This window comes from Epinephelus moara, chromosome 12 (assembly GCF_006386435.1).
Source record: "Epinephelus moara isolate mb chromosome 12, YSFRI_EMoa_1.0, whole genome shotgun sequence".
NCBI classification, from domain to species: Eukaryota; Metazoa; Chordata; class Actinopteri; order Perciformes; family Serranidae; genus Epinephelus; species Epinephelus moara.
Window position 1 is genome coordinate 40,367,618 of NC_065517.1, and position 16,281 is coordinate 40,383,898.

Sequence of the window (16,281 nt, forward strand, 5' to 3'; positions counted from 1 at the left end):
CAGTTCTAGACGGGCCTGAGGAAACGTGGGCGGGCAAAGTGGATGAGTCACACTCTGCCCCCACTGACAATATTTGTGAGGTGTCCTTGAGCAAGGCATGTGCTGGGTTAATGGCAACCAATCAGAAGACTGGATCGGGCGGGATGCTTACAGTACGTATGATGATGTGGAGTTTAGATTCTCTCTAAAAATCCCAATGTCAGAACAAAAGTATGTCTATAAAACAACCAAAATAAAATACCTCTGTTCAACTGCACCTTTTTGAAGCCCAAAAAAAAAGTTTATAAGTTCTCTCCATCTTTTCACCCTCGCTGCCATTTCTCTGAGCACAAAGACCTTTTACAGTATAATTTTCAAATCCACCTCATAAAGCACTTGACACCTCATCCATCAAGCACAATTATTCCCTGAATGGACTGTGCGACTGCATTGTGCCTTAATCAATTGCATTACTACAATAATACACCTGATTTAATTTACCATTCGCGCGGCTCTTACAAGTCTGGTAATTCACACCAATTAAGACGCTGTTCATATTCAATATATTTGTTCCTGTTTGTTCTGAATGTCAATTAGTGTGAACAAGATGTTTACCTTCACAGACTGATGCCAGTATGGAGAACATGAAAGAGACAGACAGGGAGCTACTTTTAGAAACTCTTCAAAGATTTTGCCTGTGGAGAAACAAATAAATCCATTTCTGTGAATTACCGATGCTAGAAACTGACGGGAGGAGAAATTAGTGAGGAAATACTTGGATTATTTGAAGACATGCTTGTGAGAGTGTCTGACATGACTGCTGTGTACAAAACAGTTAATTGTTATATTGACACGCAGTCACGTGTAGTGTGAAAGGCGAGCGGAGGAAGAGTAAGCAGGGCATCTGCGCCGGGCGAGACGACCAACTGTAGGAGGAGAAGGAGCCGGAGTGAGTAAGAGGCAGCAGAGCACTCTAATGTGTTTCATTTCACAGGGTGGTTATCATGGCAGCGGACTTCCTGGCACACACTCCCACTGAACACCAGCACGGCTGTTCTAAATGTTAAGAACATTGTTTAATAGTCCATTACGTAAATTGATATTGCTCATTGACTGTTGTCCTTGGCTGCCCACGTAGTGTCAGAGAAAAAGACAGAGATGTACTCCAGTGCAGTCGAGGGTTAATAGGGTACGCCATCACTGTTGTTTGGTGTTCAGGAACAATGTGCCAAAACTTCCCATCTGCTCCACTTCCTCCCACCACACAAATCCACCTCCTAATACTGCTGAAGTCACAGTGAAATGAGAAATATATTTTACATCTAGTGAAGGGCTGACAGGGATGATAGGAGGCTTAGATTACTGCCATGGTTATCACAGCTAAATCAGTATTCAGATGCTCCATTTGTATGTATGTGCATTATCCCACAAATCCCAATTTGCCCATAAATTAAGACATAATAATACATTGTTTATTGTGCATCGACATAATTATTATAAGCCAATCTCAGACAAGGACATTTTAAAATTAGTAGTAGTTTTATGGCTCAGACTCTTACAGTTTGATCGCAAGAATCTGGAATAGTAGGGCTGCCCCCCACGAAGACTCTTCCTAGCTGACCAACAGTCGTCATCAGGGTCCATCAGTGGACTAGTCTCCTGCATGTTTCTGATATGAATGTAATGATTAAATGATATATTTTGGTGGTTTGAGTTGAAGGTGTGAGAAAGAATAGTATCAGTAACATTGTTAACACTGTGCTACATTACAGAGAAATACAAACCGTACTAATGAACCTTCATTAATATAGGCCTATATTTTATCTCCAAGTGCACGTCACACACTGAGCGAGCCGCCTGTTAATGACGCTGTGGGCTAATGGGCATGTAGCTACTTCCATGTTTCAGATGATACGTCATGTTTGTAGTCGACCAATGAAGATGAGTTTACATATCACCTTGGGTTCGTCCTTCACCTTCTCAAAATGATCCCACACTTTGGATTTCCTGCCCGACATGTTATTAACTAGCCTGTGGAATAACCGCAGGTACCAGCCCTGGAAATTAACCTGACTCCTGTCTGACTGCTGAGCGTGGACACTTCCTGTGTCTGTCTTCTCACATTAAAGTCCCACATGCTCCAGTCATATAGGTTTGGATTTATTTTGACAAGGCACGGCTCCTGATAGAGATTCATGTTTGTGTGTGTTTTTTTCTTTTCCTGTGACTAAGCGACCAATGAAATCTTGCCAACTAATGACATTTCTGGTCGACTAATGTTTAGTCCAGTATTAGGGGGCAAACAAGTCGTTCCAAATTATTACATAATTAACCAAATAAACATACAGATGGATTACATCCGGCAACAGTAAAGTGGCAATGAAAGATAAACATGTATATCTGTACAATGCGTTTGTATTTAACACAGTCGTCGGCCAACACTTCAAAAGTTTGAAATGACGGCAGCCCTGTAGAGTAGATAGATATGGTAGTAGATATGCCAAAGGGAACTGTTACATCAGAAACTGAAAACTATTAGTAACAGCTCAGCTGCCTTGCAACGTATTCTTTTCTAGGTATTGCGGCTAATGTTAGCCTGTCCTGTTTTAGGTGCATTGACTTAAAACTGAAGTTCCAATAAACTACAGCTTGTGTCCTCGTCTCTCATTAGTCCTAGTCTTGTGTAGGGCTGCAACTAAGGAATTTTATCGATGGCTCTGCCGGGTAATTTTTCAATTATTGTCTAGAAACTGGTGAAAAATTCCTATTTTAACTTTCAAAAGCCTGATGTGATGCCTTCAAGTGTCTTAAATGATCCAACAAACAGCCAATGATACTCAGTTTTTACATATTGCAGAAGCAAGAACCAATGTTTTGTAGTTTTTGCTTAAAAAAAAAAAGACAAACGACGGTTTGATCCACCATTCAATCAATGAATTAATCAAACAAACAGTCAATACTTTCAGCTCTAATGTAACGCGGTTCAGGCCTGGATCGAGTGTTGATTTGATCCAAACCCATGAATCAATTTCTAAAAAACTTAGAGAATAAACAGAATCTTCTCCGACAGTTACAAAGCACAGGCGCAGCTAATCCACTTAAAACGGCGATAGCTTCACTCAACTGAGCCAATCAAATTGATAGTTTACTGTCTGTAGAAAGATCGCTGGAGAGAACAACGAAAGAGAGATGTGTGAGAGATGACAGCATGGAGCAAGTGACCCTGCTACTGACTGGCTACAGACACTGTCTGACATTGTTTGCTCTGGTCTGACCAAAGCAACGCCACACACCACGACCATGTTTTGATCAGCTCACAGCTGTGACTCAGCTTTCTCCACTGTGCACATTATTAAAACCAAGTACCCAGGCTCACTAATGAGCACCTACACATGTGCATGAGAATGACACCAACTCCATTCAAGCTAAGATTCAAAGTACTGGCAGGGGAGACACAGGCTCATTTCTCTTTTGGGGACAGGAAGTAGAAAAAAAAGTGTAAATAATAAAGGGAGGATTTGCCATGAACGCTCTGCTTGTAATGTCGGCCTTTACTTCATTGTGCTAGAACTAATTTCATTATTGGTAAAGACAGCTGTGTTTTAGATGTGTTTTCAATGCAAGTTCAATGTGTCTGTATGTTAAACGTGTCCAACTTTGAAAACTGACAATACATAATAGGCTGTAGGACACAAACTGAACATTATGAGGTTTGGATCTTGACTTCCTTGCACTGTATTAGAACACCCTGCTATATATCGTTCCCAAAAGAAAAGGTTTTGTCTTATTTTCTTAGATTCACAAAATAATCTTTGTACTTGCACAGCCTAAAAGAAGCATATTGTTATGGTCTGTGGGTGACAACGTTTCAAACAACATTATCATCATATGAAGTTCTCCTCCACTCCTGCCAGTCCCATCATATAAACCTGCAAATTGTGCCTCTGAAAATGTCAGACGTGGCGCCATGGTGCGGCTGTGCACGTTGGGCTGTTGAAAAGAACTTTTATCTCTTTTAACTTGAGAAGGATTTTCTTTAAAAATCTAGTTTTATTCGGTCATTTCCAACTCATACCTAATACACACAAGAAAAAAAAAGAAATAGTAATAATCATAACACTGATGACGATAATAAGTCATTACTTTTTTAAGTAGTGACGAACCAAAGCAAGTGAAGCTGACCACAGAGGTGTAGGCTGAAGCCTTAGCCTATTGCACCTACCCTTTACAAATGTAATCCCTCTCAATCATCACATATGACCCATTAGAAGAGTGTGGCGGTGTCTGTATCTGCAGAGATCCCACCCTCTGTCTCTATTTTCTAATATTGCTGTGCACGAGATGTTTCTGGGCGTCAACCTTTGGGCAGTAGTGTGTGGGCCCCAGCCAATAACAGCGTGCAGTGTGTGAGGGCGGGACTCAATAAAAAAAATTTAAAAAAACTGTAGCAACCAGGCGCAAGAACATGAGCATACATTTCAGAGGAGCCGCTGAACCAGGGAGGAGGGGCCAAACTTTCATTTCTAAAGTATCTAGCTTCAGTATCGTGATTTCCGAATGATTGTTAGCCAGCTAATTTAATCTCAGCTCTGTGCAGCTAAAAGTTGCAGACTGATTGATGGGCGGATGTTAAGATATTATTGGTTGAGTGTGCGGCTGCTGTTTTGTTTTGTTTTTTTGTTGTTGTTTTTTTTTTTGTTGTTGTTGTTTGTTAAGATATTATTGGTTGAAAGTTTTTGGGGCTATGGTACGTAAGCACGTCATATTTTGCTTTACGATGATGATGATTTTTATTCTATTTTAAATTTTAGAAAATCCCGACATGTAACAGTTTCAGATGAGCAATACCTGTGCTGAAAATAAAACATATTATGCTGCCTTTCTCTCACGGGGTATTTAAAAATATATGTGAACAGTGCTACCCCAATAATCATCCATGCCATAAAACCTCAATTAGTAGCCCGGGCTATTATTTGCTTAAATCACTGAATTTATCAGGCTTATATTTGAAACAGGCCTTTAATTCCTTTCACACAAAACTGTTCAGGAATATGATCAAATTGTTTTTTGTACCAGCAGTCTAGTAGCCAACTAGGTGAACCCAGAAATGTTGAGTACACCAAAGTTTTGTTTTTGTTCTTGCAATAATGTTTGACAAAGTCTCAGGTATGGCTGTGTCTCCGAGCTCCGAGCTCTTGATTAGCAGAGTAGTGATTCCTTTGGATCCAGATATTTTAAAGTCCCCATCTTTGCCACTGCATGGTGCAAACAGACACTTCTTTCCCGACATTTCGACCTGATCAAACCACCTCTCTTTGTTTTCAAAGTACTTAACCCTAGAGTCGAATGGTTAAATAATCCTCCACAACAACTTGAGAAAGCAGCAATAACACACTGAATATCGACTGTTTTTAAATCCTTTCCTTATCAAACCACAAGAAGTCTGAATTTTTAAAAAAGAAGAATCTGAAATTTTAAAATAATGGTAACTAATTACCAGATTCACCCACAAAATGGATCTGACTAGAAATTCACAATGTATTGAACAATACTGTCATTATAACTCTGTCAACTTTTTATCTTAATGTGAAAACACAAGTAATGTCAACATTAAATCCTTTGACTGACTTTTGTATGAATATTAAGGCGATATATTAATGAAAAAAAATATTTGCAAGGTGAATTTTAAAGAGTTAAAATATAATTCCAACTTAAATCTCAACATGGCGGAATTTATTTCAACATGTTGAGATTAAAATAGAAATGAAACATGAAAATAACCTAAAATTTTGGCCGAAATTAATAAAAAATAATAAAATAATAAAACCTCTTAAACCACTCCAATATTGTAGAAACTGGTCACACAGTGCAAAATCTATTGTCAATCTGGACGATTTTGCTAATTATGCTAATTGTGCTAATTATGCAAATTGCTCAACATATGAAAATTAGCATCCGGCAGTTTCTGTATGCTGGGGACCCATACTTCACATTTCTGCAATAAAACTTTGGTGTACTCAACATTTCCGGGTTCACAATGGGCTGGCTACTAGACTACAGTATGAATTACCTTCATAAAAATCACGCTTTGAATAAGATATAATTTATGTGTTATGTTATGATACTCGTTTCGAGGCACCTGGCTCACCGACACAACACCACTTTATCCTGTTAAAACAATTTTCATAACGTGTATTAATTTTTATGAAAAACACGTTTGATTCTTTTGATCTGAGGACCTTTACGGACTAAAGGAATATGAATAACTCACTGGGTAATCGAGGAACGGACACATATGCTGACTTTAAGACAGCTTTAGAGGTAGGGATGTCAACACTTGTTTACTCTTCCTGCAAGTAAATTTTAATGACTTAGAGTCTTCTCTGGTGCTCATGGTTTCAGTAACATGAAATCAATCAAGCCAACAATGTGCAGCATCTCCATATTGATAAGTTTAAACCTTTAAATGATCTCAAGTGGGTAGTCTACAATCTGGTTTTATATATCCAAAGAACGTCTATAAAAATCAACTGCTTGGCAACCAGACCAGGCCTCTAATTGAGACAGGTATTTATTTGTCAAAAGGTGTAGCTTCAACCAGCTAGTATAAAGGACTGGGCGTTTAATTGGGACTCGGCCTTTAATTAAAGTTTTATGGTACATTAAATAACAGACAAAAAGTGAAATCTAAATGCTGCTGAATTTGAAATCATAGTTGAAGTTTAAGCCAGCTGAACTCGTCAAAAATAAAAGCATAGGAAGACATATGGAAAAAATGAAAAATAGGCTAAAGCCAAATATGACACCGGGAAATTCTTGCACTATACTTTTACTGACAACTGATGGTTTTTGTGAGGCTTCTCCTCCACTTAACAAAGTGCAGATGCTTGGAGAGAAATAAAAATATAAATGTGGGTAGCTGCAGACTGACAGCCAATTGAATAAGATCTACTTCTCCCTGCAGTTGGAGGGGCATTAGGAATAAAGCTCAACCGAATGGATGGGTCATACATCATTGAGCATTACTCGTGCTGCGCTGTGTCTCTAAAACACAAATTGGATTACCTGTGCACCCACGCGGATCACCCGAATTGGACAGGCATGGGCATACAGGACACACACATACACACACACACACACACATATATATACCCATGCATGTGCAAAATGCATGATGCAAACATTGTAAAAGTCACAAATCCATGGGGCTTTACTGGGCTCGCAGTTAAAGGAGTTTACACATACAGCACCTGCAGTCCATCTCTCTTTAATCCACATACAAACGCACACATACACACAGAGTGCAATTTTTGTTCCCCGATAATAAATGCCACATTATTGTGATGTACAGCGGAGGGCCACATCATATAAAGGTTGCCGTGATGGAATCTCCGTTTGAAGCTGCCAGCCTTGACATGCGAAATCAGATCCTAAAACTGTTTATGGCGCTATGAAGCCAGACAGCATCCCTCTTCTCCAGTAAACAATCCACTGGGAGCTGATGATTTATTAGCGAGGCATCCAATAAATCTGAATACTCATCTTTCTAAACAGCCCATTTCTAGATTTGGACTTTTTAGAAGGCAGTTTTTTTTGTTCATCACAGTCTGGTGGCCAAGGCCCGGTCTTTCCAGCTGAGATCATCACTGATGCAGCAGCAGCAGCAGCAGCAGCAGCAGCAGCAGCAGCAGAGCCTCAATAATGAATCCAAGACTTTACAGCCAGCCACTAATTGAGCCATTATTATTATTTGGAACAACACATTTTAAATGGAGCCTCATAACAATAGGTCACACCCAGTGTAAACCAAGAAGCTCTTTGTGCAATCTAAAGGGTTGTAAAGGCCACAGTGGCTGTTTAGTTTAATAGGAAATTAGGTTTTTGTAAAGAGATGCACTGATAGCGTCTGGAGTTGGTAGTGATCAAGCTCTTAAAGTGCTCGTACATGCATCAAAAAGCAAGTTTGTACTGATACCAGCAGTGAAATAAGTTGCTCTTTGGCATAATGAAATGAATTTTTCTAGCTTGAGGAAAAACACAGCAGTGAGGGGAATCGCAGCGCTGCAGCTTCAAACCAAAGAGACGTTCAAAGTGGTGGTGCAGTTCCCTCAGCAAACAGAAATCTAATCATTATTTGGATTTTTTACTTCAAAATAACAGTTTATTTTTCACTTTTTGAAAATTCATGCAATTAATTTAAGAAATGTTGATATCAAAATATGGTATGAACAAGATTTTGGGGATAAAAAGAAACTACAGAGCTGACGAATAATTATGTAATCACAGTATATAAACAACTACAGCGGATGTTTACCAGAATGGGATAAGCTCATTTTATATCTCCTCTGTCTTGTTCCCTGCCCAAACAATTTTCTACAAACCCTCATTATCATTATCATAATAATCATTACTTTTATAGTATTAAGAAGGACTGTTGTGAAAGTGAATATTAAGCATGTGTTCTATTTGTTGTCCTGAAAACTTTGTGTGAACCCTTTTAGGTTCAGGGCTGCAGCTATTAGTCATTTCTATCATCAATTAATCTGTTGTTTATTTTCTTCATTAATTAAACAAAATGTCACATTTTCCCAGAGGCCAAAGCAACATCTTAACATCACTTGTTTTGTTCAACCATTGGTCCAAAAGGTGGAGTGTATGTCAAGAGCATTAAAGTAAGAAGAACTGAAAAGGCAAAAGCCATTCAGGTTGCAGCACCAAAACAAAGGAAGACAAGGAAGACAAAATTTATAGATTTACAATTATCGTATTCTCCTGTTGTTTGTTATTTCATTTGTCATTACCTCTAAGTAATAACTAGTAGTAATAGTAGCAGTAATAAATACTATAAATGTAAAGATAAAAATAACAATAGTAGCAAGAGAAATATTAAGTATATTAAGTGCTGTGTCCAAAACCCAAAGCTATTTAATGAACTAGTATATATGACAAAGAAGAAAGCAAAAGCTAAAATCGGAGAAGTTGGAACGAGCTGATAATTGACTTTTTTTCTTGGAAAGTGACTGAAACAATTTTCCAAAACAGTTGCCAATTGTCAACTATTAATTCCCTAATAAACTACACCTGCCAACCACATCATGCACGACAGGAGACATGCATCTACTGCTACATGTAGCTCACCTTGCACTAAGTTAGCTAACATTACAGCTTAGCTGAGAAAGATGCTATTAATATTTACATCTTGCACTGTCATGAGCACAAGTCTGTCTTCCTTGAGAAGGTGCACACTTCCTTTTGCATGGTGATACGGTTGGTGGGTGTGGTTCGGTAGAAAGTAAATAGCCCCTACATGCAACTGCTTACAGGGTCTGTGGATTATCAAGTAAGCGGGTTATAATTTCAGGAAAGAGACATTGTTGTTGTTTTTTTTTTTTTTTTTTACGTATTGAACACCACAAGCCGAGTGCCATCTAGCTCCATTATATCCACTGTGGGGAGCCCCAGGGCTCAGTGCTCGGCCCAATACTCTTTTCCATTTACATGCTTCCTCTTGGCCACCTCATACATAGGCATAATATTAGTTTATACTTTTATGCAGATGATACTCAGATCTATCCAAGCTGTGATCCTGCAAACAACTCCCTAAAGGCTGTCACCCTGCTAAACTACCTTCATGACATCCGCAAGTGAACGTTAATTAACGCAGCTAGATGCTGATAAAACGGAGATAATGATCATAGGTCAAGATGGTGCAAATTCCTAAATGTCAGACAACCTTGGTCCAATGTCCCACCCAGTGACCCATTTTCGGTCAAAACCTAATCTAAGACAAACACGTCAAATCAATGGTTTAATCCTGCTTTCATCATCTCAGAAACATTTCAAAGATTAGACCATTTCTTTCCACCACAATTCTGGAAGCTGTTACCTGAGCCTTCATTAACTACTAGATTAGACTGCTATAATTCCTTGGTCTCTGACAAGAAAAAAATCCCTCTAATCCAAAATTCTGCTGCCAGGATTTTGACGAGGAAACTGATCCTGGCTTCCTTACCCGTGCTACCTGTTGCTTTTAGAATACATTTAAGGTAGTATTGATTACTTAGAAAGCCCCGAGAGGCCTCACTCCAAGTTACTTATCTGATCTGTTGTTGCCCTACGTCTCCTCTCACACCATGAGATCCTCAGATGTGTCGCTCCTTATCGTTCTCAGGTTTAGATTAATTGACAAAGGTGATAGAGCCTTTGCAGTCAGAGCTCCTAGACTTTGAAATGACCTGCCTGAGGAGATCAGGGCTGCAAACTCTGTCTCATCTTTTAAGAACCCACTTTTTAAGAATTGCTTTTCTGTGATTTTACCTATGTTTTATGACATTTTTATTGATCGGTTTTTATTCTGTACCTGGTGTTTGGCTCTTAGTTAGTTTTATTCTGTCGATGTTTTGAAAGGTACTATATAAATACGGTAATTATTTATTCTTATTATAGTCGAGAGAAGACAGATATCTCTATGGTTGATAGCTCCAACACTAAGCAACTCACACCAAAACAATCCAGACTGATAAACAGCACCACAGGTAAGAGGAAACATATGTATTTTTGATTTTGGGGTGAACTGTCCCTTTAAAGCCACATTACCACTTCCCCTCAGTGCCTGCAAATATCAGCAACATGGCATTGTTTGTTCTAAATGGTGTATCTGTTATTTTTAGAATAAAACTTAGGGACAGGCCCAGATCTCTGGCGCAGACTCCCCGCTGGTTAAAAAAGGCCATCTGAAATCTGATGCTAAGTGAGCTGACAGCAGCCTGTGGTCATTGTAATCCCCCTCAGAATAAGATTATCCCTGTGTGGCAACATTGGGCCAGGGTGGGCCGGGCACTCCCATCAGCCGTGTGTCTAAGACGGAGCCCACTGAACACCTACCGCTAATCTCTGTACACAGACACAAGCTGACAGGCTGCATATAAACTCAGCACCGACTGGGATTCAGCATCAGTCCCCGGTGAGCTGAGTGAAGTCTCCGAAACGACGTCTTAAGCATCAGCACAAAAATGGACCCCAGAGCTGTGGTTTCTCTTCTCCTGCTGCTGCTGATGGGCCTCTGCACGGCTCATGATGGCACTGTAAGATATTACTCACTAAATATAACAGCCTGTGTGCACACTGTGTGTAATGAATGACATGTTTCCCATACCATCTTTGTCCAGGCTGATGATTAGACTGATTTTAAAAATAAAGCACAATAGCTCACTGTTTCCTTTGTTCCCACAGGATCATGGTGCTGATGATGGTGAGTGACCAAACCTCAGTGCGTCGATTTAACACAGTGTGTCATTGTGAAAACAAAATGTGTGACTTATGTTTTGCCTCCATTTAGAGATCTTAGCTGATGCTCCTGACACGGAGGACTTTACCGCAACCATTCTGAAGATGAACAATGGTGAGTATTCAATAATGATATTAGAGCGTGGGAACACCGATTTCAATATTAGTGCTGACTTCCTATATTCAATAATAGAAAACATATTTAGTGGAGCTGGATTTCATGCTTTGATTTTACTGATGTTTTTGCCAGTTAGATTAAATGCATATTTTCTCTTTTTTTCAAACAGTATCTAATAATTTCCTGCTGGAGGGAGACATACTGATACCAAAAACCAGGACTGCTATGAAGTGCATGAATAAAGCGTATAGCTGTCTGTGGCAGAAGTCGGCCAACGGGAATGTTGAAATCCCTTACCTTATAAGCGAAAAATACGGTATGTTTTACTATTTAAGGACTCTGCATATTGACGTCTCTTTCACACAGTGAATCTGTGATGTTACTGATAAAGTCCTTTCATGCACAACTGCAGACAACACCGAGAGGAGTGAGATTTTACGTGCCATGAAGGACTTTGAATACAAAACCTGCATCCGCTTCATTCCACGTGCAGCTGAGAGAGCGTACTTAAGCATTCAACCAAGATACGGGTGAGTCAATGACTACAGCAAACCTGCATGTGAAGGTGAAAAATACAGGACTAGTAGTGTAAATAAAATTAGTGTGACAAAGATAATTCATGCGTTAAGGGAAAGTGATCAGAAAAAATACTTATCTACGCTTATCTAGTGTAATGGGTATCGTGTAGTTAAAAAAGGAGCCCAGAGCCTCTGTTTAAAGCGATGGTTAAAGGGTTACTAAAGGGTTACTTACTAGACAACAGCTTTTTAAACTGGTGCAATATAGAAGGATACTGCTGCAGTCCACAGCAGTGAAACAGGCTGCAATGTAACATTAAAGGGCAATTGTGCACCGTCAATTTACGACCACTAAAAGTGTTTGTTTTTGCCACTGATAGGCTCAGATTATTATAAGTGTTTGACAGCATTATGGTAAAGATCCCTACAGAGATAGACCTTGTTAAAGAGGAAGGTTCTTTTTGTTTAACCAGAAACAGTCCCAAAATCCCTCTCACCAAACCCACCAGACTCAATTCAAATAAACAGCAAGTTTATCATCATAAAACACACCTCATTCAAAGTCAACAGAAACAAAATAAAACTCACAAACTGTCTTGGTTCGTCTTTCCACTGTTCAAACAATACCCAACTCTGTTTGTGGTTGAACATAAGGGATCTTACTCTTTAACAAACAGCTCTATCTCTGTTGGGATCCTTTCCATGATGTTGTCAGATCTGAGCCTGTCAGTGGCAAAAACAAACACTTTTACTGGACGTAAACTGATGGTGCACAAATGCCCTGTGTGGTGAAACTGCAGCCTGTTAATGTGGTGCTGCTTTCAGCAGTCTCACTCAATACTGGACCAATTCCAAAAATTGTTGTTCCCATTAGTCATTAGACAAAAACATGAGAAAATACAGTCCAAGTTCAGAAAAACCGAAGTTACCCTTTAACATATTTAATATCTACAAAGCAAATCCAATTCAGTGTTTGTTTATTTTTGTCCCCTTCATATCACAGCTGCTCAGCATACTGAGGCCAGAGAGAGATTTCATTCAAACACAGTAACATTAGTAAAGCTATTTAAATCGCTTTGACAGCAGAACAGCTCTGCATCTCAGGCTTTCTTTGGTGGTTTCCTATTATATTTTGTGTAATGAGGTCTGTGCAAAGGAGTGTCAGTACAAAGAGATGCTAAACGGCTACAAACAGACACAAAACGACCACAAAGAGACGCAATACAACTACAAAGAAGCACATGAAAATTGACGAATGACTCTAATCATTTTGCATCTTTCAGTTTGGGGGTTTTGTTCCTTTGTCTCATATCCATCCAGACTCACAGGTTAACACTGCTAAATCCATCTTGCAGCATCATTCTTGCCTTTAACTACAGCAGGAAGTGCTTTTTTTTTTTAATCCGGCCCTCCTCCCTCTAGCTGGTTGAAATGCTACCCAAACATTTGGCGGCCTTCTCCGTGACCTCTCCACAACAAGAGCTTTAGAAGAACAAAACAACAGAACAGTAAACTGCAGGTTTGGCTTCAAAGCAGCTGTTTCTGCCTGTTGTTCAAACGATGTATCTGTAATTGAAACGACTCAGCTCCCAGCTATGCTAACCCAAAAAAATAAATTAATTAACTCCCCAAACATCATCAGAAAGCTAATTATTTAAGCATGTACACACAGGGTCGCTGATCATGTAAATTATGTGAATTTATTAATCAAATGTGGAGTTGCATGTTGCATATCAATCATCTCCATCTCTGTTCAACTCTTTTCTTAACCATTAGCTGCTTCTCTATGCTGGGTCGTATCGGAGACAAGCAGGTGGTGTCACTGCAGAGGTACAGCTGCATAAAACAAACCATCATCCAGCACGAGCTGCTGCATGCGCTGGGTTTCTACCACGAACACACTCGAAGCGACCGTGACCAGCACATCAGGATCAACTGGGACAACGTGAAAGAATGTAAGAACCCCGCAGCGTCGTTTCGGATTGGTTGATTCAGACTGTTTTATTTTCTCGTCTGTCACCATATTGATCTTTATGTTCACCAGATTTCGTCTACAACTTCAAAATCAAGGACACAAATAACCTCAACACTCCGTATGACTACTCCTCTGTGATGCACTACGGAAGGTGAAAGACGTTACTGAATCAATGAAGTCAATGTTGGACATAATTCTGTTCCAGCAACTCATTTGTGAAATATTTGTTTTAATGATTCTGTAGAACGGCCTTTGGAAAGTATGGAGCAGAGACCATAACCCCGATCCCTGACTCGTCTGTTCCCATCGGCGAAAACGACGGACTGTCCAGAATCGACATTCTCAGAGTCAACAAGCTCTACAAGTGCTGGCGTTACCTTGGATAGAAGATCACTACAGTGTGTTTGCATTCTGACATCATACCTGACGTCCATGTGACTGTATGACAATAAAGTGGTCAGCCATCATTCATATTTTGTCTTCTGTCATTGATTTGACTGCACAGTATGTGTAGTAGTTTTGTGTTCGACACAAAAAGACAGATCTGAGTTTTATCCAATGTTTGGTGTTAAAGAAAATGTACTAATTTGGAGAGTACAAACTCGTAATGGTAAGAAGCATTACGAACTGGACACATGAGGTTTAACAGACATAATGAAAGACGAGGCATATCCGGCACATTCTCAATCCTAACTTATCAAATACTAGGGGTGGGGGGAAAAAATCGATACAGCATAGTATCGCGATATTTTTGTGTGGCAATAACATATATATCATATCGCAACAACCGCAGTAATATTGTATATATAATACTAGAGTATTGTGATAATATCGTATCGTGGATCCTCTGGTGATTCCCATCCCTATTAAAAATTTAATTTCGCTTAAAATATATTATAAATCATTGATGATTCACCTTGAATGCAAAGTTCCGGTCTCTGAGGGTTCATTAGATTTGTGGGTGAGGAAACATATATATCAATTTATAACCTACAGTATTTCGACATATTTCTCCTCCATTGCTGTTGTTGTTCAGCACATGTACATGTAACATGTGACGGTTGGGCTTTTTGATTAAGCCCTCCCGTGACTGGACGGCTCGGTAAAAAGTGACGTGACGAGCGCTGCGTTTTAGCTAAAGTTTAACATTTATTAACTCTCAGCGACCGAAAAAAAACCGCATATGTGCAGCACTCAGTGCCTCATCATGCTGCTTAAATTTGTAGGAGAGTGTACATATGTGACACCTCTATTGGAAAGAATTTTAAAAATACACTAGCCTCAAGAAAAAGCACGTATCTTTTCGAGGAGTCGAAGCAAAGCTGTCCANTAAAGTTTAACATTTATTAACTCTCAGCGACCGAAAAAAAAAACGCATACGTGCAGCACTCAGTGCCTCATAATGCTGCTTAAATTTGTAGGAGAGTGTACATGTGTGGCACCTCTATTGGAAAGAATTTTAAAAATACACTAGCCTCAAGAAAAAGCACGTATCTTTTCGAGGAGTCGAAGCAAAGCTGTCCACATGTTGATGTTTTTCTTTCTTTGGCATTTAATGGCAGCCTAGAACACTTAAACACATGTATGCTGCCCTGTCAGTTCCAGAAGATTTGCAACCATTACCCTTTCAGAATTTTGGCACCAACTTGGTACTGAAGTATCTGTTCATGTGACATCCCTACAAAAGACACTCTGGAGTTGCATTCTGGGAGGTGTTGACTCGTGAAGACTAGTAGTAAAGTAAGTAAACAATCTAAATGGGTCCAAGTGTGTTTCCTGTCGGGATGCTGGGTACTGGAGTAGCTGGCAGGAAGTAAACAGGGACCAAAGCTGTTACCATAGCAACAGAATAGCAATGAAATGGTATAAAAGCCCAGTTCAAACCAAAGACTTGCAACAAGACAAGTTGAAACTTTGCCACTACTTGCAATGCGCCAGTCTGCACGGTTCTGAAAATCTGCCAGTTTACACCAATACAACTAGACAAGACGGTGTGTCATCGTCATAGCAACTACTCTCTGTACCTTCAATTTAACTTTCCAGCTGTTCAGGCTAATTTGTAGCTAAATATACTCAGTAGCTTCTTAAAATGCCACTGAGGATAGTGATAGTGAGAGACTTGCTACAGTTGCATTTCTAGTAGTGATGAAACAGCGAAAAATATAAACAAAACGACCTCAGATTCAGATGAGTCATATCCCTGATGAATACACCACAATCATTGAAATAACCAGCACCGTTTGCGTGGGGATGAAAATGAGACCAATTCAGGCTCGGCAGGGACGGAGGGCTGTTGTCAAGAGAGTGCAAGCATGCCGTCTGCAGAAAGTTTGTAACTCACTTGGCCAGTACAGGCTGGACTTCTGTACAAGTTGATTGGCTGTACGAACAGGTGACATACCCGA

General features: G+C 39.6%; 2 protein-coding genes across 2 annotated transcripts in view; one reads left to right on the forward strand and one right to left on the reverse strand.

Moving 5' to 3' along the window:
- Window positions 1–16,281, reverse strand: part of LOC126398252 (MAM domain-containing glycosylphosphatidylinositol anchor protein 2-like) — a 338,561-nt gene that overhangs the window by 246,890 nt on the left and 75,390 nt on the right. The gene's annotated exons all lie outside the window — the stretch shown is intronic.
- On the forward strand, window positions 10,919–14,343 carry LOC126398305 (low choriolytic enzyme-like). The gene is made up of 8 exons (XM_050057528.1): window positions 10,919–11,063; window positions 11,212–11,230; window positions 11,318–11,380; window positions 11,553–11,699; window positions 11,796–11,913; window positions 13,678–13,856; window positions 13,946–14,027; window positions 14,121–14,343. The coding sequence occupies exons 1-8, from the start codon at window positions 10,992–10,994 to the stop codon at window positions 14,260–14,262; spliced, it is 822 nt and encodes a 273-aa protein (XP_049913485.1). The 5' UTR covers window positions 10,919–10,991; the 3' UTR covers window positions 14,263–14,343.